Source organism: Thamnophis elegans, chromosome 2, assembly GCF_009769535.1.
Source record: "Thamnophis elegans isolate rThaEle1 chromosome 2, rThaEle1.pri, whole genome shotgun sequence".
Lineage (NCBI taxonomy): Eukaryota > Metazoa > Chordata > Lepidosauria > Squamata > Colubridae > Thamnophis > Thamnophis elegans.
The window spans coordinates 99,947,663-99,975,128 of NC_045542.1; the positions used below are offsets into that span (position 1 = coordinate 99,947,663).

Consider the following 27,466-nt stretch of genomic DNA (forward strand, 5'->3'; position numbering starts at 1 on the left):
GTCAAAGGGTTCTAACGGGAAGCGGAGGGAGGGAGGGATGCCGTGGACGTGGGTTTTGGCTCCCGCGAGCGGGGAGGAGTCTCTGAGTTGTCCGGAACCGGGAGCCGAGGGTGAGGGCGCGAGGTGGGATCCCGGGAGGCGATCTTCGGACGGCTGGGATCTGGGCGTTAGTAGCCTGCTGGCAAGCTTTGCTGGACGGGACCGGGCGAGAGAAGGAAGGAGGCGTGCAGGCAGGCAGGCAGGTTTAGTGTAGCCGAGAGCGGTTGGGGAGGACTGGGCTCCGCAAAGCTAAAATATTCCCTTCTTTCTTTTCCAGGTCAAGATGAAGGCGTTGATCCTGGTGGGGGGCTACGGCACTCGGCTGCGACCCCTAACCCTCAGCATCCCTAAGCCCCTGGTCGAATTCTGTAACAAGCCCATCCTGTTGCACCAGGTGGAGGCCTTAGTAAAGGTAAGGGGTACATGCCTCTGTGTGGGACGAGAGGTGTCTTCCAGCGAAAGATGCATGTTTAAAAGCTGCCCGGCCAGCTGAAAATCAAAAAGCAAAGCTTTTCCTTGTTACATTTGTGTGGGAAATTTCTACCTGTTGTATTGCTTGCCTGACACAGAGCTTTTAATGGAACACTTTTTGTTTTAAAGAGAAATAGGGTGAATGTGTGAATCAGACTAAATCTGGAATTGAAATAATAACATTTTGTCTGCTTCAGAAGGCTAAGTTGAATTTCCAACTGTCACACTACTTGTTTCTGCCTCTTGCTTAGGAAAGGCATTCATGGTAATATGATTTTCATAGCCATGAGCGTTTATGATCCACCTAGATGTTTTGTTTTCCTCCTGTTCAACCATGTCCATTTGCCTGGAAAAACCCTATTTTCTTGGCAACGTTATTCAGAAGCTCTGTGCCATTGCTTCCTTCCCATGGCTGAGAGAAAGTAACTGGCCCAAGGTCACCTAATCCAGGAATGGCAAACTTTTTCAGCATCAAGTGCTGAAAAGGGAGCATGTGTGTGCTTGTTTGGGACGCAACTTGGAAGAGAAGCTGCCCAGGGGGCATGCGCTCACTGGAAAGTGAACTTCCGGTTTCCGGCACACGTATGCACGCCGGCCAGCTAGTCTTCCAGTTACTGGTGCGCATGTGTGCTATGATCAGCTGGCCAGCATGCATGCTCACAGCAGAAAATGGAAGACCAGCTCTTCCAATTTCCAGCACTGCTTCACACACAAAGGCCAGCTAATCGTCGCATGCACATGTGCGTCATAAGCCTGGAAGAGGAATGGGCAATGGCGGCACATGTCAGGCGACATGGCTTCACGTGCCACTTCGGGCACATGTGCCATAGGTTCATTATCATGAACCTAGTCCAACATGGGACTAGAACTCACAGTCCCCTGGTTTCTAGCCTGATCCACTGCACAAAACTGGCTTTCTTCTTAGATGACATCTCATATTTGTTTATACAGTACTTTTGAATCTATCTTACATCTTGCAGTATATTTTTTTATTTAAATGCTGATTGAAATAAGTGTGCTTTTAGAATTTTTGATTTTTTTTCTTATGCACTAATATGGCCAAATTATACTTCCTGGCAAATATATTCTTGAAATGTAGTAAAGGTAAAGGTTTCCCTTGTACATATTTGCTAGTCGTTCCCGACACTAGGGGGAGATGCTCATCTCCGTTTCAAAGCTGAAGAGCCAGCGCTGTCCAAAGATGTCTCCATGGTCATGTGGCTGGCATGACTAAATGCCGAAGGCGCATGTAAAGCTGTTACTTTCCCACCAAACTGACCCCTATTTTTCTACTTGCATTTTTTACATGCTTTCGAACTGCTTGGGACAGAAGCTGGGACAAGTAACGGGAGCTCAGTCAGTTACGCGGCGCTAGGAATTTGAACTGCCAAACTTTCTGATCGACAAGCTCAGCATCTTAGCCACTGAGCCACTGGGTCCCGCATGAAATGTAGTACCAGTATATAGAACATGGTGTCTTAATTTACATCAATCTAACCATTATTATTTTAATGCCAGACAGTAAAACCTGATATTGATTGTAATGATGCAGTAGAATCATGGATATAGGTAAATAGCATAGTCCTAAATAATTTATGCTTTTAGAAGTTAAACAGCACTTTGACTTGATTGCTGAAATATTATAAATTTGGGCCCAATTACACGTGGCTAATGTAATTGATGCAGAATAAGTCTGTATCTAAAGCATCTAGTTTCCACAACAGTTTTGGTTGTGGCTTTCTACACCAATAACTTTTGAAATCAAGGGCATCTGCACATACATGACGACAATGGGCAATAAACTTGTTAGGTGTTGTCTAAGCATGTGGCATTTTAGTTAAGTCAGTTTTCTTAGGACAGGAAACTGACTATTCAAAGTCACTTCCAGACATTAGAATAACTTTCCAATGAGGATTCTGTTTTGGATTTCTGTATCATGAGCCAAGATTTTTTGGCATTTCTCATAAGGAGAAATAATTATTTGGGGATATAATAATTTTGAAAATCATGTTAAACAATCCCTTGAATCAACTCCAGGCCTTCAAATCATGTTGAATGCTCATCTTTTCCTGGCAGGCGGGTGTTAATCATGTGATCCTTGCTGTGAGCTATATGTCAGAACTACTGGAGAAGGAGATGAAAGAACAAGAGCAAAGGGTAAGTGACTTGAGGTGAGCTTTTTTGTTTGTTTGTTTACATGGACTAATTGGATAGAGTAAATCAGCTCTTATTTGCATTTGGTGGGGTATTATTATTTTGCAGTGCAGTGATTTATCATTTCCAGTTATTCTACACTCAACTCAATACCAGTTTCCACAGGAGAGTTAACAGATATGCATGTGCATTCTATTGGGTAGTTACCGTATATACTCGAGTTTAGGCCGACCCGAATATAAGCCGAGGCACCTAATTTTACCACAAAAAACTGGAAAGTTATTGACTCGAGTATAAGCCTAGGGTGGGAAATGCAGCAGTTACCGGTAAATTTCAAAAATAAAAATAGATACCAATAATGTTTTTGAATATTTATTTCAAAGAAAAACAGTAAACTAGCGGTGTATTCAATGAAATACTTCACTCACCTCATGATGCTGATGTCCCGCTGTGATGATGATGTCCCGTGCAGCCGCGGGAGCGATGTCCCGCCTCCTATGACACATGGCACAGTGATTCCTATCATTGGATCACTGTACCAGAGGAGGTGGGACATCGCTATGTGGCTGCTTGCCATAACAAGGAGGAGGTGGGACATCGTTGCAGAGCGGCAGGAGAGGAAGGGGAATCGTAAGACAGCCCTGCATTACATTAGAACGTGAGGAGGGGGGATGGTGCGGTGCGCGCTGCGCGGCAAACTGACACAGAGGGAGGGGAAACTCACAGGGGCGCCGGGCCATTCACGAGCGTCACCCAGCGGCATGGCCACGCCCCTTTTTCTCCTCCATTTCGGGCAAATTTTTCACTGACTCGAGTATAAGCCGAGGCAGCTTTTTTCAGCCCAAAAAGTGGGCTGAAAAACTCAGCTTATACTCGAGTATATATGGTAGTAATTTTAATGTTCCAGAATGAAGGATGTGATGTTTCAACTTAATATTTTGTTTCAATAAAAATGAACTAAGGATTCTAGAGTTTGATATTTTGTCTCAGCTTATGCAAGGAAAATGGCTGGTATTGAGCTTAGCTAAATTTCTTCTCTATGCTAGAATCTTCTTAAAATAAGGAGGTGATGTATGAGAGTTAACTAACATAGAGAGCAACATGTTGAAGAAAAGTGAAATAAGCACAACTCTTTTCATAATTCCTTATATAAGATCCCCGCTGTACAGTGTTAAAATAGAATATGGACTTGGACTTAATCTTCGTAAATGTCAACGTCCACAAGGCAGTGACCGTTGCATTGTGAAGGCCAAAGGCAGAACGTCACGGATTACAGAGTTGTTTATCCGTGTGTTGTCCTGCCATTGGATTCTCAGCTTGTTTCACGGTTCCGTCGCCACGGGAACCAACACCCCATTTATGCGGGCTTGTGACCGGCTATGGTTTCCCATAGGCTGGGTAAAATAGAATATGCATCTCTGGATATCATGATACTGCTTTTCTGTAACTTTCTATAATTGTTTTGTACATTCTAGATTACTTGATATATCTTCTAGAAGTGTTAATAAAGTGTAGGATTATTCTCAGAGATAATGTAAAAGGAGTGACTCTTGAAGATGCTGCACTGCTCTCTTGATTGCTTGCTATTGGCTATGTTCTCTTACATTGATAGATTCAACGTCTAAAATATATCAGAATTACTGCCACCTCTGCAGTAAACAATTAGATCATAATAAGTTCTTTTATCTCATTCCATTCTTGTAAAATGTTTTGAGCAGATTACTTCAAGCACAAATTTGGCCATCATTTTTTGCAGTACTTGTGGTTTGCTTTTAAAGTAGTAATTGTGTGTATCTTTGGCATTGTACAAAATCACACATAAAATGTTAGATTACAAGTACTTTCTCCACTGTACTGACTGGACAATTTTTTTCCCTTTGGCTCCCTAGTTTGCCTTGCACCTTTTGGCCTGGATCCCAAGATAAGTTAACTTACAAAAGTTCTTGAAAAAAAAGTTTCCTTTTCTCTTTTCTGCAAGGAGTGCCCTGAATCCCATAGGATGACTTCTTGATGATTATGGAATGCCATGCCTGCAGAAGTGCTATGTGTACCTAATTTTAAATAGATTCCGTTACCTTCAACAGACTTGTTCCTGAGTAGGAATGCTTAGCATTAGGGTGTTTCAATATGGTTTAAGAAATAGATAGCCTAAGAACTTTCCAAGGTGGCTAAGTAGAATTCTATCATCTAATTTACCTTATTAGCAGCTTTATTTGGTGTGTTTACATATTTAAATAATGAGCGATGAGTCAACAATTAGCAGGTTGCCGTAAACCAACTGGCAATATAATTAACTTGTCCTATTTGAGAAATTGTCTAAAGGCTGTTAGGGATAGAATCACGGCCATGCACTCACAGATGCTTGCTTCTACTTTTCTTCTAACTACGTTTCCAAATTCTTCTTTGTTCTCAGTTGGGCATTCAGATTTCTCTGTCACATGAGAAGGAACCACTGGGCACAGGTAACTGTGAGATTAACAGTGTTTTTTGGTTATGGCTGCTAAAGGGCTTATGATCAGATGGACACTGATAACTCCTGTTTCCTCCACAGCTGGCCCACTGGCACTAGCACAGGAGCTTTTGGCTGAAAATTCAGAACCTTTTTTTGTACTCAATAGCGATGTGATCTGTGATTTTCCCTTCACAGACATGGTACACTTTCACAGGCATCATGGAAAAGAAGGCACCATTGTGGTAAGTACCTAGGGATTGCAATTCATTGTTTTTTGTTTTCTGAGGGTATTTTTTTAAAATCTTACTGCATTTGAAGCTCCCAGAAGTGTGGAGCAGGTTAGCCGGAAACACAGAAAACAAACTCCTTTTGGTGACCATATACAGTAACTCATTATTATCAAAACCAAATGGAAATAAAGAAAATTTAAAAAATGCACACCCAATGCTAAACAGGCCTCTCTTTGTTAACATAACTTGGAGGATATTTTTTTTAAAACTGCTAAACCTAACATCATAGAACATAAACTGAATGATAGGTGGAACATAAAACTAGAAATAATTAAGTAGTGTGGCTTTTGTTTCATTTAGGCTGTTACATGGATCCAGCCATTCTGGTTGGCAATACATGATTTATGGATTGGCTGGTCACGTGAACTCAGCAACACATTGTTTATTTGATAAAACTTGGCTAAGCAAGCCATGTTTTAGATTGTTGTATGGGAACAGCAAGCAATTAAGTGTTTTTTTTTAAGACTTAGAAATGCGGTCAGAATAAAAAATAGTAGCATAGGTATAGCATTTTCCTGATTTATGATTCACTATCATGACTGCTCCACTGTATCTAATGTTGACTTTGCTTCGCAGGTGACAAAAGTGGAAGAACCTTCCAAATATGGTGTAGTAGTGTGTGAGGCAGATACTGGAATCATACATCGCTTTGTGGAGAAACCTCAGGTTTTTGTTTCCAATAAAATCAATGCTGGGATGTACATCTTAAATCCAAGTGTATTAAAGCGCATTCAGGTATAAAACAGAAAGGGTAAAATGGAGGTTTCAACAAACTAATTTCCATTAGACATTTCTTTCCAATTGTAGTGAGATCAAAGCCATTTTTTAGATATGGTGGGACACCAGATGATTCTTCTGTAGTGCTTAGAATTATTTGAAGGTGGGAATGGTATGTTTGATTATCATGATGTGCAAATTCTGAAATGGCTTTTCTCCTAAAGGATCAGTGGGGATATTTTGGTTCAACTAGCTATTGCCTCTGACGAGAATGATCTGAAGAATAAGTCTAAAGAATATTAGTTTATTGCGTAAATATTCGGGATGTTCAGTCACTCAAGCCCTGGTCACCTCCAGATTGGACTACCGTATTTTTTGGAGTATAAGATGCACCAAAGTATAAGACGCACCAAGATTTTGAAGAGGCAAATTAAAAGAAAATTTTTTTTGCACTCTGCAGACCTCCCCCAAATGGCCCATTTTTCGCAAAAATGGCCCCCTTGCTTGTCAAAAAAGGGCAGGCATAGCCTTTAGGAGGCTTATAGAGTGCTTCTGGGGGCTGGAGGAGCAGAAACGAGCAAAAAACGCCCTGTTTTTCACTCATTTCTGCTCTCCCCAACCCCCAGGAGTAATCTGGAAGCCTCCTAAAGGCTATGCATGGCCATTTTTGCAAATGCGGCAGGGTTTTGGGAGGCAAAAATGCTGTATTCAGTGTATAAGATGCACCCAGATTTTCATCCTCTTTTTTGAGGGGAAAAGGTGCGTCTTATATTCCAAAAAATACAGTACTTATAATGCACTCTACATGGGACTGCCCTTGAAACTCTATCCAGAATGAGGTGGCACAGGCAGTTTTGTGTGCTTTTAAAACAGCACGTCACACTTCTGCTCTGCAAGCTGTATTGGCTGAGAGTTTGCTTCAGGGTCCAATTCAAGGTGCTGGTTTTAATCTTTAAAGCCCTTCATGGCACATGACCTGGGTTATCCAAAGGACTACCAGTCCCCAATTATATCAGCCCATCCCATCAGGTCTGGCATGTGGTGGGTATCATCTGCTAAGTAGGTCCCGGAGGTGGGCCTTCTCTGCATGCCTTATGGAACATTCCCACCCTCCACCCTGAAAATGAGGTTCATTCCATCCCTGTTAATATTCTGGAAGTCGCTCAAGATCTGGCTTTGTAATCAGGCCTGGGAGTCCCAGGAGACTGGTGACATTCTAAGATGGTTCCATTATTGAGGCTAAAAAATCATTCTCTCTTGGGCCCTGTAGTTTTTACATATTCTAATAATGATTTTGTATGTTTTTAATAATTTTTAATTTTATTTTATGATGTATTCTACCCAGAGCCACTTTTTTGTGAGATGAGTGATCATATAAATTTGTTAAATAAATGCATGAGGGTTATATAGCTCCCATTGGAATGGCCATCTGAGTCCCTTTATCTTTTCCTTAGCTGCGTCCTACCTCAATTGAGAAAGAAATATTTCCAGTAATGGCAGAGGAGGGACAACTCTATGCTATGGAATTACATGGTAAGGAAAAAGCTTTGGTACTTTTGGATTAGGATTCAAAATTATATAATAATATGTGTTCTGAAAACAAAAGATTTTGTTAGTAAAGTCGGGTTCCCAATTATGACATCTTTAAGATCTGTGGACTTCAACTGTGGCTGATTGTGAAATTCTGAGAGTTGAAGTCCCCACGTCTTAAAGTTGCCAAGATTGGGAACCTCTGATTTAGGCTAACATGAGTTTATCTCCAAAGTATCTACCCCTAAAGTCCACACATCTTAAAGTTGCCAAGATTGGGAACCCCTGACCTAAGTAAACACAGCTTTTTTCTAGAGAAAACAGCTAATCAGCCTTGGAAGTTTATAAAAGGACATTTTAAATACCATTTTATACCATTAAGATGGAAAATAAATTTAAACATTTGCAAAGTAAATTCATCTGATGCTAGGTTTAGAACAGGGCAACCTGCAGTCCTAGAATCACAGGCAGCTTTGCCTTTTTTGTATGATGCATATATACTCACTTTTGGCTCTCAGACAGCCAAAAAAGTGTTTAGGTCAGTTCTTGGCTGCTAAAAAGATTTCAGAAAGGGGGCCCATGATGCCTTGAGTCACTGTTGACACCTAGTGACTACTGAATGAGTTCCTGCAATTTGCCTGGAAAATTTCAAAAATTGATTGCCATTGCCTCCATACGTAAAGATTGGGAATCCCAGCCTAGAAGCATTAATGCTTTTTCTCTTTCCAAATGAAGAGCCCCTAGTACCTGTGATCCCAATGAAACTCTTGTTGCAGATTACCTGATTCATACACCTTTTAACACTGCAGGGTTCTGGATGGACATTGGGCAGCCAAAAGATTTCCTGACTGGCATGTGCCTATATCTACAATATTTACGGCTGAAGCATCCTGAGCGGTTACATTCTGGATCAGGCTGTATGGGGAACGTACTAGTGGTAATCTCATTTTAAAACATTATTTTATGTGGGTAGGGAAACTATCAGATGGAATAGCATTTCTCCAAGGATCTATCTAGCTGAAGCAGGGCAACAGCATAAGCAAATGTTACCAAGTACAGGTAGTCCTCAACTTACAACCATTCATTCAGTGGCCATTTGACATTACAACAGTACAGAAAAAAGGTGACATGACCATTTTTCACACTTATGACCATTGCAGCATCCCACAATCACATGATCAAAATTGGGACAGTTGGCAACTGGGCCAGGTTTATGAATGTCCCGGGGTCGTGTGATCCCCTTTTGTGAACTTCTGACAAGCAGAGTCAATGGGGAAGCCAGATTCACTTAACAACCTTGTTAATAACTTAACAGCTGCAGTGTTTCACTTAACTGTGGCAACAAAAGTTGTAAAATGGGGCGAAATTCACTTAACAACATAAATTTTGGGCTCCATTGTAGTCGTAAGTGGAGGACTACCTGTATGTAGTTCTGATCTGGGAGTAGAAGAGGGAAGAATATTACTTCTCCACTTGGGAAACTGGAAACTGTTGAGGAAGGATCGTAAGGCCATCTTTCACATTGGAGCTTTCATTTCAGGACCCAAGTGCCAAGATTGGATCAAACTGCAGTATTGGTCCCAATGTCACAATTGGGGCAGGAGTTGTGGTAGAGGATGGTGTTCGAATCAAGCGTTGCACTGTTCTAAAGGGATCACGCATTCGTTCCCACTCATGGCTTGAATCCTGCATTGTTGGGTGGAGCTCCTCTGTGGGACAATGGGTGAGTGAGCTCTAGTTGTCCTAAAAATGAAGGGTTCTGTCTGCACAGTTTAGAAAATAATTTAGATTGCCCTTTATATATAACTACGGAAAACAGGACAGTATTATACAATGAGGTTTTTTTCCTATTTTAGAACTTTTGAAGGCCCACATAGTCTCTCAATGTGGTAGAAATTCAGGAGCAAAACATTCCCCCCCCCTAAATATAGGTCAAAATGACCACATTAAGCCTCTGCAAAGCTTTATGCATGCCTTCTCCATCCATACTTCAGGTACGGCAGGGCCTGTAAGCCTCGGATATCACCCAGGGCATTCTGATTTTATTTTCCTTAGCAGCCCAGGGGCTGAGAGTATTTAATTGTTAAGAACCAATTCCTGAATAGTCACATGACTTATATAAGCAAGAGTCTCTTTTAAAATATATTTTCCTAAGCTCAGCTCTGTATAATTGCAAATCATTATTTCCTCAGGTGCGGATGGAGAATGTCACTGTGTTGGGGGAAGATGTCATTGTGAATGATGAACTCTACCTCAATGGGGCCAATGTGCTGCCTCACAAATCCATTGCTGAATCAGTCCCAGAGCCACGCATCATCATGTAGCAAGCTTGGATTGAGTGCTGGACTAACTGGCAGAACATTTTATTGGAACGACCACACTCTGTGCCTTGGTGGCAAGGGACTCTCTACTGAGTTCAAGTTTTTTCCTCCAAATACTGGTTTTCCCTTGCTGCTGACTTAATCTTTACATGGAGTTCTAGGAGTGAACAAGACTATTGCTGCATCATTCAGGATTGGGAATGGGGTGAAATAGGATAGGCTACCTGAGCCAGATCCACCATTGTTCTACAGTAGAGTCCAGTACCCTGTATTGGACAAGGACAAGTCATCTTTGCTTTTAAGATCTGGGACAGTATAACACAGCTCACCTGTTTGAAGATGAAAGCATCCAATAGTTCTGGAAAAGGGAATAAACATCATGCTGTATACTAATATGGTAGGGTGGTATTTGCTGCTTATGAAGCACACAGGCAAACAAAATGCAGTACTTTCCCTGGAACTTAATTGCCTTATAAAATTGCATTGCTTCCGTTCATATGGTGAATAACTGGCAACTTTAGAACTTTGGACAAGGTTCTCTAATGAAATCACAGTGTAATGAAAACAAATGAAGTTATTGTAATTAATGAATTCTAGGTATGTCATGTGTTGTCTACTCTTGATTCAAGAAATGCTACCGATGAGAACAATACTCCTTAAAATCAACTTGCTCTAATTGCTCTCTTTCTTGCAAGTATCCCTATAAGAACTGTGCCTGCCCTTTGCAACTTACTATCTACATCAGAAATAATACCTTGGAAATGTGGAGAATATACATCTGACAGCTTTAAGGAATAATAATTTAATATTTTATTTTATGGAAGTAATATCCCCTTCCATTTTGGAAGGGGAAGGGGAAGAGAGACAACCGTATATGCACTTAAATTAAGTTCCTTGTTTGCTACCCTCCCCAGCATTCTGGATACAAGTCACACACAGTACATTTTTAAAAAAATCCTTGTCTGCTCCTGGATTGTACAGGCAACCTAGTCACACAGTATAGGGTGTGTGCCACAGGCACTTTCTGCTGGTGGAAGATAGCAGTGCAATCAGGTTCGCCTCTGCTGTAGCCTACAATATCAACAATATTTCTCCCAACCACTTATATAATACATGGACCAAATATTGGTCCTATTGAACCTGGCCTTTCCCATGATCAAACTCCTAGTGGTCTAGGCTGCATTTATTCCTCTGTTGTATCATTGACACCTCCTGCCCCTCCCCACCAGAGTGTGGCCTAGGGTCTGTTTTTCAGCTGACTTTGCCTTCAAAGGAAAGGAGCCAGACTCTCAAAGAGCAGATTCAAATTTTTAGGCAGATAGGTGCCACAATCCTTCACTCAAATGCACCGCCTTTGACTGCACAGTAGAGTATTGCTTGGCAATCTCCAGAACTATCACATCAGGTGCTACAGGTGAATGGTGTCTGCAGGGTATGCCCACACAAATATTTGAACCAACTCTAGCTACACATGCACTGTCAAACAGCAAAGTGCTGCTGCTGTAGCAGCAGCAGCCAGAACACACTTGGCTAGTGAGTAGCTGGACTCACAGGAGAGATGCTGGCTGCAGAGAATCCACTTTTACTCTACCATGGAGAGCACCTCATCAAAGAGGATGTGTCCCAGCTACAGTACAAGACACACTTCCTAAGGTAGATGCAGGATAAGAACTATGGATTCAGGCTGAGGTAGAGAACCTGACCACGTTAAGCCCCTATGTACGTAATCCATAGGAAAAGCCCAATACCTGTTGGTTTGGAGTCAAATGACAGCAACAGGAAGTGTACCTAAATTCAGTAGGATAGAAGAATACAATTTGGCCTGGATGATGCATACAGATGTGTGTGTCCTGCAAGAGGTGTCATAAAACTGAACTCAGCTGTGCTGAAAAACAGCCACCTTTGACGAGATGCTCTTGGAGGGGGGAAGAGTCCTCTAGGGAGAAGCTGCCCAGGCATGCGGCCCCTGCCCTGCAGGGTCCAGGCGCTAGGAGGTGGCTGGTTTAATGTAGTCATCCACTCCTGTGATGGTGGCTTTGCAGAAGAAGCAGTCCTTATTGTTCATCAGGTGCTGGTTGATGCAGGCTCTAAAAGCAAAGAGTTTATACTGAAAACTTCCAATCACTTCTGCAAAGTTTCCCTTCTGGCTTCTAAGTTTTCCCCAGGAACCAACCACCTGTATGCTTTCAAATCTATCCTCCTTGCAGTCAGAAACCCCACTTCCCTGAGTCTGAAGTAGTTGTCTAGTTCTATTGTATAACTTCATGGGAGTACAAGATCCTGGCTGCACAAGCAGCCATTTAAAAGGATTATGGGGCTTGGGTCTCTTCCAGGAGTTTAAAGGGGATTCAAATAACCATCCCTAGATTTGTTCTGGTGTACAGCTGTGATGCATTCCAGCCTGGCTGCTATCCAGTTAGCATGATAAAGGAGACAAAATGTCTGCTTCTGGAGGGATTACTCACTTGCATGATTTGTGGGAGCATGGCTTAAATACAGCAGAGATCGGATGTGCATAACAGATTGGACACAAGTCTTCTTCACTAGTGGGCTGGAAAAAACAAGCACATACAAGCACCTACTTAACTTCAACAGCAGTTATCACCAAATCTAAATAAAAACCAAGTACAAGATATCCAAAGGCTGCTTTTCAGCTTTGGAATGTCATGCTTTATAACACAGGGTGAGTCTCCTTCATTCCTTTGCAAAATAAATAAATAAATATATGCTTAAGAACTTCCTTTTTAGGAATAAATAGCAAAAGAGATTAGAATGTGGATTTTGGAATGGCCTAAGAGTCCAGATGAATTTGAGATAAGATTTTGAAATTAATGAAAATAATCCCATGGGAAAATGCTGTGAGGAAGAAATGAAAATGAATCAAATTCTAGGACATCACTTGAAAGGATTAAAGTTTGAGATTGTTACAAGTAAAAGGAATATAAAATTGATTTATTTGATCAAGATTAAAATAGATAAATTATTACCTCCAGTAATCCTTAATGGTCTTTTACTGACTAGGACTGAACAATGAGGTTTTTAAGGATTTGTCTATAGATAAGAGATGAGATGTGGGAAGGAAATATAATTTGTTGTATTTTAAGAGAAAATGATAAGTTGCTAAAATTGTTTATACTTGTGATGAAGGGGTAAGTTATTTCTTTATATATTTCTTTTTTCCTCTATTGCTTTTTTATTTTTCTACATTTTTTATTTTCTTCACTTTCTATTTTTCTTTTTATTGTTTTTTCTTTTTTAGTATTTTTTTTAATTGTAATGTTTAATATAACAATACTATAAAGAAAGATTTAAAAATGGCAAAATATGCAAAACAACAATTAATCTCTTGTAAAAAAAATAAACAAAAGAACATATGAAGATTACTCTCTTTTAATATAATTTTGGGAGGGTTCAAAAATGTTGAAATCAAAGTATTTACAAGTAGGTTCTCATCTCTGCCTTAAGGTTATACAGAGAATGCATTGAGTCCAGCTCAGTTTGAGGTTCATAATGAAGTTTCAGCTCCTGTCTCTAGTTGGGCCTTGGCTAAGACCATGACTTCCTACTGAAGCCCAAACATGGACCATCACATACAACCCTCCTGCTCCCTCTCCTGCAGCTCCAAACTGCAACTGGAAGGTGAGCAAGCAGACAAATTAATAATTTATACCCAGTCCCTGCCAGAGATCATGTTCTTTGCTGGATCACTGCTTCTCATTGGAGGTCACCCAAACATAGGAATAGATGCAAATGATATCTTAGATGCAAGAATTAATCTGGACAGGTTTTTTTTTTAATTCAACTTAAAAGCCCTTCCTCCTGGATACTTCTTTCACTTCCCACTCAAAATTAAACTCAGTTTGCTGATCTCAAGGCAGGCTCTTACTGTTTTTCCTGATACTTTGGAAATAATTCCAACTCACTGAAACATAAGCTTTGCAACAGTGGTGAAATTCATTTTTTTTAAACTACTGGTTCTGTGGGGGCGGCTTGGTGGGTGTGCTGTGGTTTGGTGGGTGTGGCTTGGTGGGCATGGCAGGGGAAGGATACTGCAATATCTCCATTCCCACCACATTCCAGGGGAAGGTTAAGGCAAAATCTCCCATCCCATCCCACTCTGGGGCCAGCCAGAGGTGGCATTTGCCTGTTCTCCAAACTACTCAAAATTTCCGCTACCGGTTCTCCAGAACCTGTCAGAACCTGCTGGATTTCACCCTTGCTTTGCAAGCACTTTTGACATAAAGCCTGCAGCTCAGTTTCATATGGTTCTACATTTCTGAACAAGATCTTGAAGTCAGAAACATAGCCTGGAAAGCAAATTAACTAATATTTCTTGCATTTATACAGTTCTCAATACAGCTCTTGAATTTTATGAGCTCATCCTGGAAAGCAAATTAATTAATGTTTCCTGCATTTATACAGCTCTCAGTTTCTTGCATTTATACAACTCTGGCATGAGAGTTTCTGTGTCACCATGGATGCAGGTTATGAAAGGGAAGAACATGCACACATTCAGATACTCAGAATACTTACCAAAGTGGCAGCTGCAGCTTGCTTGGATTCTTCACTGAGGTGGCCAAGCATTTGCTCCACCTTGGCTAACTCTTCTTGGCTGATACAATCAGTGTCTGCAAAACAAAACAAAGAAGAAGGGATTGAATAGGTATAGATTTTGAGAATATGACAGAAGAAAAAGTTACCAGTTAAAAATTTTAACTTTCAAAACTTCATCTCTTATGGGCTGGGAACACTTAAATTGAACTTGTAGACAAGGTTGATGGCCACAGGGGGGCAGAGTCCAAATACATCTTCTAATCATTAAGCCCAGTAAGCAAAAATAATAATAATTTGAGCTCAAAATGATAACCGTGCTTTCAAAACTACTGTCCCACTGACATTTAGTGTTAGAAAAATAAATGTGAAGTGTTTGTATGCCACAGTATGCATGGGAATTTTATTCAACAGTATTTTACAAACATATTGGATCCATTGCTTCTGATTAGAGACTTTACAATATTCGATGATGTTTTAATTTTAAAAATATTAAATTTTTCTGTGCTCAGAACATTGTGTCAGTGAGAGGCTTGTATCATGATTGCAGAAGAAACATGTTAATAATTACATTTAGAGAGGACACAATACATCCATGAAAGTGATCTCTAATGTCACAAGGCTGCAGCAACAGAATCTATGATGAAAAAAATAATAACCTGATTCAAGTTAAGACTGTTTCATGAAGAGGTACAAGAAAAGTACCCTGTGGTATGTCCCAGGATGCATATTTATATAAGCTCCCACCCCCCAACCCAGTCTCTGTAACTAGGATATTATATGTTGTTATAATATCTATTGTTTTATGGTAGCTTTCTTTCACTCTTTAGCCTTTAGGACTGATGCAGCAAACTGGATCAAGCTGCAAAAGTGTATACTTAGACAAGGTACAGAGAACAACTTTGAAGGCGTCCCTGTGCCAGAAGCTATAAAACAAAGTATACACACAAATCTGATAATCACTGTGTCAGCAAACAAATATCTAGCCTGGAGCATTTAGCATTGTTGAAGGGTGGTGGTGCTGGCAGAGGTACAAGCTCATATTCTGGGAATCAAGCTATTAAAGAGTGGGCACTCTTTAACAGGCTGGGAAGGACCTTTTCCTCCAGGCCCCAGAAATAGAAAGAGAACACAATCCCTTTGCTGCAGGACAGGGAAAGTCATAGCCAGGCCACAGAGTCTAATTGCTGAAGAGTCTTGATAGATGGGAGGCGATCCTGATCCTGTTATCAGGATTCATTTTATGAAACAATTAGCAGGGACAGATGGAGAGATACCTTACAGTACATTAGAGAAAAAAGAAGAGAATCTGCCTGTGGTATTCTCTGCAGCTGGCTCCCTTCCCTATAGCAATATTATCATGCAATTATCAAAAAATAAAAGCCTTCAGTTGTCAGGCAAGAAAGCCCCATTTATTTTGACTGCAAAGAGCAGAAAAATACTGCAATTCTTGCAAAACCATTGAACCTTCATAGACACAACCTGTTCCAGTCAAGGTGCCTGAGGGTACTAATTAATAACCTCCAGAAGGCACATACACTCACAGTCATTATTCCTCATTTTGGAAAGGTTAAAGATCCAAATTTCACAATAAAACCTCTCAAACATCTCCCACTATATATCCCATGGCGAGTATACGGTACACCAAGGGCAACTGTAATTGCCTCATTCAAACAGGTAGGAGAGCAGTTTCCCTGAGATTAGTTGAAGTTCACAGAAGAGCTATTACAGGGGAGAAAACGGAGATCATGTCTGAAGCCGAGATGTTGCTTTATTGTCTAAATATTCTCTCTCTCTCTCTCTCTCTCTCAACAGAACAGAAACTTATTTGATTCTACATGTTCAGTTAGAAAAAGTGTTCATCATCATTGCCACCCCAATCATATCTAGTTTCGCCCATCAGCTCAAGATTGCTAAAAGATTAACAACTTATGGAAAACACAGAAATTAAACAGTGTTATTCTTTAGTGAGCAGCATTTCCCTGTCTGGATGCTCTAATTACTTTCCTACCTTTCTATGGAGCTAAGGACAATAATCTGCTTCTCTCTTCTTAGAGCTGGACAAGTGTTTTTCTAACAGGGTTGGTTTATGGAAAGACATCTATTTTTATGGTGCAGAGAAGCAATGCTTTCATTTTATCAATGTTTGATCGATAACGATAGTATTCAGAGCAGCTCAATTTCAGTGAAATGAGGGCTAGTTTAACAAAGTAACCTCATCAAGCCAGTCCCTCACTCCCCTTAACCTCCAAACATCCAAAGCAAAGCACCCCTCATCTCCAAGAGCCATCATGATGCCTCTGATCCTCTCAGTTTCAGGGCAGCTCTAGCCTCTCTGTTTTCTCTTTTTACTTACAATACCAGTTACTCCAAGAATGCATAATCTTCAAAAGGAGTAAGAGGATATCCATTTATGGGGAGAATACAAAGAGTGCAGTGTGTAAAGAGAGAACTGAAACATTACACGTATAATTGGTCAGATAAGATAGCCAGTTATGGCCAAGTGGATACACAAAGTTTTAGACTCTGTAGTGTGGTCTTGCCCTTTGGGATTTATCTCTGCTGATATCCTTTTCCAAATATTTAGACTGGACAATGTTTAAAAAATAACATTGCAATGCTAAATTTAGGCTCCTCAAAAGTAGAGAATGCAGACCAAGAGGAAACCTGTTCCCATATTTCATTCTATGGATACATTACACAGTCTTATCTTATGTGATGGGATTAGTATTATAACCTAAGCAGTGTCAAATGCAGCTTCCCAATGTATTTATTTGCTCTGTTCATCATTCGAAGAGTTCCTTGGTTGCTAACATACAATCGATAAAAAGATGCAGCACAACTACAAAACTCGAATTGGGAAAAAATAAAAGGGAAAAATGAACTCGGGCTCTATTATTTAATGTTAAAAATTATGCCACAGTTCATATAATGATAGCTTGGACAACAAAAATTCAGGATGAGATGCTACTTGATGCAGCTTCTTTCATTGGAGCCAATATAAAACAACCTACAATCTTCCTTTTCTCTGCTTCCAATGAATATTCAATCTGATCAGTTATATGTTATGCTACTGTTCTCATGGAGGAGAAATGTAGGAAGAACATATAACAATGCTTGGTCCATCCTCGTAGCCCCGAAAATTACAATTCTCCAAGTTTCTGGGGGAAAAAATGTCCTCTAACAACTTTTTATCTGACCTTCTAATTGGAGATGCTGGGAACTGGATTTAGATTTTCCTACCACAAACGTGCCATGACTGATTTCAACAGCTCTTCTTGGCTCTGCTAATCATCTCTATTAGAAGCTGTTTGTACTATAAAGAATCTTAGAATAAAATTATAGGAGGACTTTGTGATACGTTTTATTGTGTTATTTTGTTCTGGATGCATTTTAACTGTGTGTTTATTTTCACATGGATTTTGCTATAAAAATTACTCCGAATGTTTATCAGAAAAAAGGCTCAGATTTCATCTTAAATAAAGCTCTGATTTCTTCAAAGCCTTGACAGATGTTTCTTAGAGACTAGGAAGTTGCAGTTAGTCTCGGGCGTGCAAGGACAGGAAATTATTGTATACCTTTGTGGAGTTTCAAAAAGCAAATACCGTATTTATCGGCGTATAACACGCACCGGCGTATAACACGCACCCCCCATTTTAACACAAAAATTTGAGTAAAAATTTTTTTCATTAAAAATAAATGACTTGGAAGCTCGGAACTTAATGTTGGATTAAAATTTATAACATTAGAACATGAATTATAACATTAACTCCTCTTAAAAGGCAAATATGAAATGAAAAAACACCTCTTTGAGCAAAAAAACTTAATCAGAATCACTGCTTTTTGGAAAACCAAAAACCTCTTCCTCATCTTCACTCTCTCCCTCTTTTTTCCCTTCCTTCCCCCTTCCTCTTGCCTATCAACTTCATCCTCTTTGTCTTTCTGCTCTTTCCCTCTCTTCCCCTTTTCTTCCTACCTCCTTCCTTCTCCCTCCCTTCTTCTTTTTCTTCCTTTCTTCTTCCATCTTCCTCCTTCTCCTTCCATTCTTTCTCCTTCCATCCATCTTTTCTCCTTCCATCTTCTCCCCCCCTCCCTTCTTCTTTTCCTCCCCCCTCCCTCCTTCCTTCCTCTCCTTCCCTTTCTCACACACAGGAAGGGGAGGGGGGCTATCTAGTCGCTTTCACAGCATAATTTCTTTATCTAACTTTTAAAAAACAGTGTGCAAATCAAACGAGATTTTCGTAACCTGCGAAGCACCAAGTTATATTATGTTGTTACAAATTCGCAGCTACTCCATTCTTTCTGATAGGGAACTACATTTCCCAAGATGCCTCAGGTCCTCAAAGCGCTGAACGCAGCTTTGCAATTGACTCCAGCGAGGCCTGGCAGCCGCCGGCTGGGGTGGTTGTCAGGGCGATGCGGAGCGGACGCGCCGTTTGTTACTGCTTCCAGCAATCAAGACGGAGAAGGGAAGCGACTGAAACGGACGCTGGCCTCGCTCTCCTGCTGCGGCTTCTGTTTCAGTAGGGAAGAAAACTTCCTTTCGCTTCCCAAATTTGACTGGGTCCCGGGGCTTCTGCCGGGCGGCAGAAGCCCGGGAAGCGAAAGGAAGTTTTCTTCCCTATTGAAACAGAAGCCGCAGCAGGAGAGCAGGGCTGCTGCCGGCCGTTTCACCTTGCGCAGCGAATTTGACTGGGTCCCGGGCTTCTGCCACCCGGAGTATCGGCGTATAACACGCAGGCAGGGTTTAAGCTTGGAATTTTAGTTTTAAAACTGCGTGTTATACGCCGATAAATACGGTACATTTTGAGGATAAGAACAGGTTAACGGGGGGAAATACCAAGGTAACATTAAGAAATGTTGTAGACTGCTCACAAACTTCACAACAGGGACTATTTTATTGTCTTTTCTACAAAGACCTCTTAAACATTAGGCAACCATCAGTCGGACTAGAGACAAAAAGCGATGCAAGCAAGCAGTTCTTGGCAAAAGGAGGCATAACATACCGGAGATACTTACAACTCTGCAGGGAGAAATGTTTCTTGTCAGCAGCAGATGATGTCATTCCCAGGACTAAAGGCTCTGTGTGACCCAATAAGTACTGAATAGAACGGAGCTGAAAACAAGGATCTGCCAGGAGCACAGCCGTTCCTCGCTCAGCCCTAGAAAGACAGACAGACAGACAGATAGGGAGATTCTCTTTTTAAATGCCTTGCCTTGGAATAGCAGGGTACTGTTCTGCTTACAGCTATCACTCTTTTGTCACAAAAAATGTATACCACAGTCCATCAAATAAATACACAAACCCACTTGTTGCCCTGAAAATCGCATAGAGTTGGCCTCCTCCGTACTCGGAGGAGAGCCTTCTCTGTTGCGGCTCCGACACTACAATCTCCCCGTGGAGATTCGTACCCTCACCACCGTCCAGGCCTTCCGTACAGCCCTCAAGAACTGGCTAACCCGTCAGGCCTGGGGATAATCTTTTTTCGCCCCTCCCGAATGCTGAGTGAATGTTGAGTTTTATTGTCTAATTTACTTTGTGCACATTTCTTTTTTTTTGTATTGTCCTACACTCCCTTTCCTTTTTGATTGTAAGCCGCCCTGAGTCCCCTCAGGGAAAAGGGCGGCCTATAAATAAATTAAAATAAAAAAAAAAAAAATGAAAACACTTCCCATGGGTGCTTTAAGACAGTATGGATTGTGATGGCTGAAAGGAAGGGAGGAAGAGATGGCAGGCAAAGACCCTCAACAAGCTTCAAAGGGACTAGAGCAGGGGTGTCAGGCTCTATTTCACTGAGGGCTGCATCAGATTTGTGTTTGACCTGGGGAGATGGAAGGGGGGGATGGACAGGCTCAATGTCACTCATGTCGGAGGCGCCTCTGGTGGCCCTAGCTCTCTGCCAGCGGAAATGAGCTTCTGAACTCGGTTTTCAGCTGCAACAGCCTCCTGAAACCCTCTGCCAGCAAAAATGGAGCTTGAGAGGGCTGCGTGTGGCCCTCCTAAGCTCTATTTTCACTGCCAGAGGCACCCTGAGTCAGTCCTTTGCTGTTTCCCGGGGGGCCCTGTGGGCCAGATCTAAGCATCCCGTGGGCCAGCTCTGGTTCCCGGGCCTTGAGTTTGATATCCCTAGACTAGAGGCTATTTGCTAGAAAAACAAATTCATTTTTGGAAGGTACCTGAGAATCCTTTTTGAACCAGCAAAATGCCTATCTATTCTAATGTAAGGTGTCCCATATAAAACTGATGACAGCTTATTTCTGGGAGCTAGTGTTTTGGAAGCAAATGGCTTTTTGCACCTGGAGTAAAAAAAAGCTTACAATTTATATGCCCCGATGTTCCCTCCTCGCATTTCCCAAGACACAACCTATTCTTAAATCAAACATTTGTGAAATAGCAGATACTTTATTCTTCATTTGATTGATATTTGATTCAAGGGTGAAAGACAGCTGCTTAGCAACTAGATCAGCTCATGGGCTGCTTTTGCTTTAGGAATTCCAGAGAATCTTGAAGCACAATATGTTAAAAAAAAAAAAACCCACCAGAAAATAAACCCCCAGCATTTTAAAGTAAGCCATAATTGGGTGTAGTAGGAATAGGGCAAACTCTATGTCCTTATTTGCCTTATTTAAAGCAAATATTTAAGAAGAATAAAGACAATCATTCTAAGGAACAAGTATAGAGGATCCACACAAGGCTTCAAATGACACTTTATGTATTAAAGAATGTTTAAAAGACCTCTTGCCCTGACTCATAGACTACTTAACTTGCCCAAAATAAGTGAGGAGCAAGAAGAAGCAAAAAAAAATTAGGAATAAAAATCTATATATACACAGAAAATCAATAATTGACCTATAAGTGAATAACAGTATGTAAACTAGAAACCAAAATGCTGTGAAATGGCTGCATTTTCTGAATTACTTTAAATTGCTACTTATTTAAATATTTATCTGCTTCTTGTATTGGTAGACTATAATCAGTAAAATAATACAAAGTAATGACAAAGCACTAAAACAGAATTGCATTAAAACAGAATTGCATTAAAAGCAAATTCAGTATTTTATTTGTGTGTGTGTGTGTGTGTGTGTGTGTGTGTGTGTATATATATATATATATATATATATATATATATATATATATATATATATATATATATATATAATAGATACCTTTCACCCTGGCTTGGCTGATAACGGATCAGAGCCTGTGGCATAATGGCTAAGACGTCTGCCTAATATGTAATATAGCCCAGGTTCAAATCCCAGTAAGGGTATGGCTAGCTGATGAGAGCTAAATAGCTTGAAATAGATCTATACTAGTCTCCCTTTATTTATTTATCAGCACAAATAATAAAAAAAACACAAATATAACAAAGGCAACAGTAAAAAATATTGGGTTTCTGTCGTGATGGACTCTTGTGACGAGCCGATTGACAGATGATGGAAGCAGTTAGCTTCCTCCCATAATTGGGGCTTACCAGGGGTTGTGACTATATGTGTGTGTGTGTGTGTGTGTGTGTGTGTGTGTGTATGTATATAGTATGTATAGTATATATAAACTGAGCTAGTTACTAAAAACTGAATGGTTGGCTAACTAGTTACAAGTTTTCTTTGCTAAGAAATGGAAGTAAGGGGCAGTGCTACATTGCTTGCTGGAGGAACAGTTTCCCACAGTTGAGTTACCACAGCCAAAAAAGCCCTTTACATACAATGTGAAATATCCAATAGTAAGATGCAAAGGAGCATCCCTAAAGAATATCTTAATAACAGACAAGCTGATAAAGGGAATTAGACAAATTATGGAGCCAGTTCAATATCATCGCTAATGTCTTAAACTTGGAATAAAAATATATTGGCAATGAGTGTAGTTTTTTTTAAATGTATGCCTAGAGTCTAAATCTAATTCTCAATAGCATTTCAATTTTCTAAAACTATCCTAACGGTTATATCTATCTAATGAATCAGAAAATCAGTAAATATCAACAGTCTATGACAGAAGAAACAGCTGATGAATATTCTGCAGATTACAATTAATATTTTCAAAAAAATAATAATCATCTGAACCATTCAAGTCCCTACTTGCACCAGGGTAAGAATCCTACAATACTAATTCTATCCAAGCTGATTTTCCATTTCACAAATACACAAAATTGTAGCTTAACAAAAAATCTTATAAATATAGCTATAATGTTATCTTCTTTCCTCTTACCCATCCTGTTTTAAGAACTGAATCTTAGAGAGAAAGGTGAGCAAAATAATTGGGATAATTCATCCTCTCCCAACTACTTTTACTGGATAATAAATACTTTTACTCCTTAGTTTTTAATGACATGTAAATAACTAAAACTTTAATGTACCAGACACGAAATCAGAAAAAGTATGTTTTCCCACTACAAGGATAACAAAAGATTTAATATTGTAAAATAAAGTTGAAGGTCTTCCATCTCCTATTGTCCCAAAAGACCTCTGAAATTGCTCACACACATTCCACTTGGCTCAGCCTTTCTGCCTGGTGCAGTTAGGCAGTAATTGCTTGGCATGAATGGGAGAGGGTGCGGTCTCATTAGCACATAAGGGAGAAACTACAACAGCAATTTTTATACCAACTCCTGGCTCTGTAATTTTACAGTGCACAATTAGGGAAGTTTGAGCTAGATAAAGGACACAAACGTAAGCCTTATTAAAAAGGAAACAGACCGAAAAAAGACATGGAACTTCTTTTGGAACTTTAAGGAATCAAATCACATGTTAAATGTTTGGTGGTAAAAGTTGCTGGACTACAGAGTTGCTAAAGTAGAGAGAATGTCTCCAGAAGATATTGTCCTCCAGGAGAAAACATTAATTATTCTGAGCAGAACATAAGAATCTATTGCCCAGAAAATCTAAAAGATTTTAGATTTTAGCTCACCCAAACACTAGTTCATGGGTTTTAAAAAAAGACAATCCGCTGTCAGTAAAACAGACACAATCACTTACAGTCAAATTAAAGCTTAAAATCTCAGGACAGATTCTAAAGTAGAACATTTGTTGCTTGAAAACAGAGTTTCTGAAGCTACCCTGGATCTGCATAGTTGTCTGCAACTTTTTTTCCAGAGGCTTCTGTTTCTTGCCTTGGTCCCATAGCTTTCCAGGGCTTGGATTTAAAACAATGGTTTTCCTTTCCAGAGAGAAGAATGGCTGAATTCTCCTTCTGCCTTGGTCTAGATGCAAGTGTGTATTAATTCTTCTTTTTGAAGTAAAAGATACTGATTCTGCCTTGGTATCTTGTGAAGAACAGAATAGCCCAAGAGCTCTACGCTGATCTCCAAAGTGTGCTCATTATTCACTACTTAGTTCTGCATTACAGTTCAATGGAATATAATTGAACTATCGCAGTTCTATAAATTTATCCATCCGTACCTTCTTTCCAAGGGTGAAATTTGACACGTTCTGGAGAACCGGTGGCGGAAATTTTGAGTAGTTTGGACAACTGGCAAATATCACCCCATAGTGAGGTAGGAATGGAGATTTTGCAATATCCTTCCCCCAGGGGTGGGGAGCAAATGGGGATTTTGGAGTACCCTACACTACTACGCCCACCAAGTCATGCCCATAGAACCAGTAGTAAAAAAAATGTGAATTTCACCACTGCTTCTTTCTTGGAAGTTGAACTCAGAAGCTTCAAGATTCTGCGTTATGAGCTCCTCAGAGTTGGTGATGACTGGAATACAACCCCAATAAAGTAAATAAAAGTACCACCTTTTCAGCCACATTCTGCAAAGCTTTCTCCCTTCTTTCCATCTATTAGTTGCTATGTCAATGAAATATTTTTAAACTGAGTTGACCTAAAAAGCGCGAGAGAACTCTTGTCCTTGCCTCTAGCTCAAGTGCCAGTACGTTTTAGCCAATAAGAGGGTGGTGTCCACTGCATTTTAAAAGCAAGCACATTTAGTACCTGTAACAAGCAATGTGGCAGCCTATTGGGAAATGGGCAGAGGTATCCTATGTTTTCCTTCTGTTTTTTGAAGTTGTCATTGGGATGACTGCTGTTGCGTTCTCCTTTCCTCAAATAAAGAGAAAATATAGAACAGATCTTCCTGAATCCTTTATTAAGAGCGAAATTATAGATTTGCTTAACTGAGGAGCAGCATATGGGTTCAGGGAAGCTGAGGACTCTGAGCTTTCCATCAATAGCTTTCCATCAATATTAGGCTCCCCCTCTCTTAATATGAAAACCACCTCTACTATACTCAGTAAAGCAACATCATCATCCTGAAAATGTAAATCTTCCTGTCATATTAAGAATACTGATGGTTTTCCTTTCTCAGGAACTTTGCATTCTGATTCTTTGAATTCAGTCCCACAGTTGCAGTGTATCTGCTACAAATGGCTATGCTCACCAAACATAAAGAGGGCCACAACCCAGGTGTCAGCCTCTGTTTTGCTGCTTGCTTTTCGGCAGCCACTGAAATGGGGAGGGAGGGCAGGGTATTTGGGTGGGGGAAATAATCTGTACAGGAGGACTGTTAATTGGGAGTTGTTCTCACTGTTTGCGCATGTGGAAGGAGGGGAGTTTCCCGCCATGGTCAACTGTCCAGCATTCCAACCTGATGATGATGTTTGAAGATATTTCCCACCTGACAGTTGTGGTGATATATGATTGGACTGTGGAATGGGGTACCAAGGGGAGGGGAATGAATCATGTATTGATATCTATTGCTTTCGCGCTCTTTTGCTCAGATCCAGCTTTGCTTTGCTTCTCATTAGTTATAATCAGTAAAAGTATACTTAATTCTGAAACATGGAGTTGAGTGGTTTCTTTCTTGGTTATTAAGTGAAGGAGCCGTGACACCAGGATCATGTCCTGAGGATGGGGGAATGACAGGAGGAAACTGCTTGCCTCCAAAGAAGATTATATTCCCAGTTGCCTTGGATGGTTCTGGCAGAAGTTTCCAGGGAGCTATCAGACTGCATCTCTTGGGGAAGGGTTGCAATTGGAACAATACACACATACAGATCCACACTCAATCATAGTCAGAAGATGGAGCCCATCAAATGTTCTGTGTCAAATTTGATCTTTTCAGTTAAGGAAAATTCTGTTATTCTAAAACCATTAGATGCTCTCATGCCTCCAATGTGTTATTACTGTTAGGAAGTTATGCTATTTTTTTTCATTTTGTTGTGACTGAAGCACTTGTAAATATTTGAAAACACTTGAAAAGGAAGAATGGTCCTTTTCAGCATGTCTAATGAAATTATAAATCAGCAGAGTTCTTCTGGGTAGCTCAATATAGTTGGTTATATCCCCAACGCTTCCTGCTTATCTCTCCACACAAGAGGAATCTGCTTTACATTTATGCTTTCAAGAGAGATGTTTACATGGTTATTTTCTCTCTTGAAAATACCATTGCAGAGTGCATTTGGAAGAGACATGCAGAGAAACTTTTCCCACAAATGGAATACAAGAAGGGTAAAAAGAAAACTGAAGCAGAGCTATTTTTCTTCATGTGTAAATTTTTGACATAGCGGTATATATTTATTGCATGATAGAGCAATCAACTTTGTGAATCTTCATATGCATTCTGGAACAAGCCTAGACATATATTGCTTCAATAAGAACCAGTTTCTCTCCCCCCCACCCCCTTTGAAGACTATAGAGATAATGCTCAGCACTTCAGAAATTAATTTTAGCTATGTGGCATTGACATTCATGCTCACTTTACTATATTTTCTTACAAAAAACAAATTTTGGGATCTAGCAAGGTCAAATCATGCTTCTGATACAATTCAAAATGTTGCATATCAATGATATATCGAGCATGAGGTTGCTGTTGTTGGGAAATAAGATGAAGAAGGAATATTAGGTACATTTGCCATCTTCAGTTATTTATAAAGTAATGATGATGGGATAAAAATCTAATAAATATTTTTACAGAAAAATATGTTTGTTCTTTGTGCCCAGCACAAGTTTCATTTTCTTATGAAACCTACATAACATCTGGACCAAGGAGGGGAAGATAATTGCAAACAAGAAATAAAATTACAATACTGCTTGTTTTGGGGTATATTTCACCCAAGGACGTTTTGCCTCCTTTTTGAATGACACATTAAGCAAAAGGCTAACAAAATAGAGAAGTTAAGAAAACACTGAAAGTTTTTACCACATGGTAATTATGCTACAAAGTGTTACATTAATCAGCAAGTAAAGGCTATCAGGTGTTTGAGGAAGGTGGCTCAAAAACCATTGGAATTCTCCTTTATTGTTTTAAAATGTAATAAAAATTTGAAAGCTGGAGTCTCTCTCACCCCCCACCCCCCAAATAGCAAAGAGAATCAAAGTTGAGCAATCTTCTTTTTCATTCACTTTCTTTTAGTGTTAAGACAATGTTTACATAATCTGTCTTCCTTTTGGGGGGGGTCTTCAAAATACTGGTCTTTAAAATGAAGACATTCTACATTCTACAGTTGTTTCTGTGACCACAAATATTAGGTCTGAAATGCAGGGCTTTACCAAATGGCAAATTGATTCATCATTCTAAAATTTAAAGTGGTAAAAAGGATAAAAACATTTAAATTCATTCAAGGCTTTCCTCAATGAGCCAAAGCCAAGATTAATGAATCTACTCTTTGGATAAAAATCAGACCTGTGAGCAAGTGATGAGAAAGAACACTTGGAAATAGGGAGTATAGAACTATTATTTCCTTTATCTACTGTACAGAGTATTCAAGTCCAGCTTTAAAAGTAGCTGCATACAAGGAGGCCTCTGGCAAGAACTTCTTCTAGAGCAGAGCTCCTTCAACTGGAAAACAGAGGGTTAAGTGCCCATGATATCCTGCAGCTGCAGCAGCCAAATTAGTCATTTGTTGCCTTAATGGAAACCAATTACTCGGTTTTGATTTTCACTTCCTTCAAATAAAGCAGCCCAGGTCTCCCTGGAAATTACATCCCAGGCCCTGCTGCTACT

The 27,466-nt window shown here is 40.1% G+C and overlaps 2 protein-coding genes across 4 annotated transcripts in view; one reads left to right on the forward strand and one right to left on the reverse strand.

Annotated features, from left to right (window-relative positions):
* The first annotated feature begins 31 nt into the window (after positions 1–31).
* GMPPB (GDP-mannose pyrophosphorylase B) lies at positions 32–10,640 on the forward strand. 3 transcript variants are annotated; one of them, XM_032208509.1, is made up of 10 exons: positions 32–110; positions 317–451; positions 2,587–2,667; positions 5,078–5,126; positions 5,216–5,358; positions 5,983–6,141; positions 7,578–7,656; positions 8,463–8,590; positions 9,194–9,376; positions 9,846–10,640. In XM_032208509.1, exons 2-10 carry the CDS (start codon positions 323–325, stop codon positions 9,975–9,977), a joined length of 1,083 nt encoding a protein of 360 aa, XP_032064400.1. In that variant the 5' UTR covers positions 32–110; positions 317–322; the 3' UTR covers positions 9,978–10,640. The 3 variants fall into 3 exon arrangements, with proteins under 3 accessions (XP_032064400.1, XP_032064402.1, XP_032064401.1); XM_032208511.1 differs by lacking the exon at positions 32–110 and adding an exon at positions 117–238; XM_032208510.1 differs by lacking the exon at positions 32–110 and adding an exon at positions 117–234.
* RNF123 (ring finger protein 123) overlaps positions 10,085–27,466 on the reverse strand; it is a 102,756-nt gene continuing 85,374 nt past the window's right edge. Inside the window, exons 36-39 of the mRNA XM_032208505.1 lie at positions 19,545–19,687; positions 14,508–14,602; positions 12,440–12,525; positions 10,085–12,061 (exon numbers count right to left, since the gene is read on the reverse strand). Coding sequence (XP_032064396.1) covers positions 11,962–12,061; positions 12,440–12,525; positions 14,508–14,602; positions 19,545–19,687 — 424 coding nt within the window. The 3' untranslated portion in view covers positions 10,085–11,961. The remainder of the gene's footprint in view (positions 12,062–12,439; positions 12,526–14,507; positions 14,603–19,544; positions 19,688–27,466) is intronic.

What these genes read in the sequence shown, in the direction of transcription:
- GMPPB (XM_032208509.1), top strand. Translation starts at nt 323, where the DNA reads ATGAAGGCGTTGATCCTGGTGGGGGGCTACGGCACTCGGCTGCGACCC. An exon ending in GAAAAGAAGGCACCATTGTG is followed by an intron (nt 5,359 to 5,982) that starts GTAAGTACCTAG and finishes TTTGCTTCGCAG; the next exon opens with GTGACAAAAGTGGAAGAACC. An exon ending in GCTCCTCTGTGGGACAATGG is followed by an intron (nt 9,377 to 9,845) that starts GTGAGTGAGCTC and finishes TTATTTCCTCAG; the next exon opens with GTGCGGATGGAGAATGTCAC.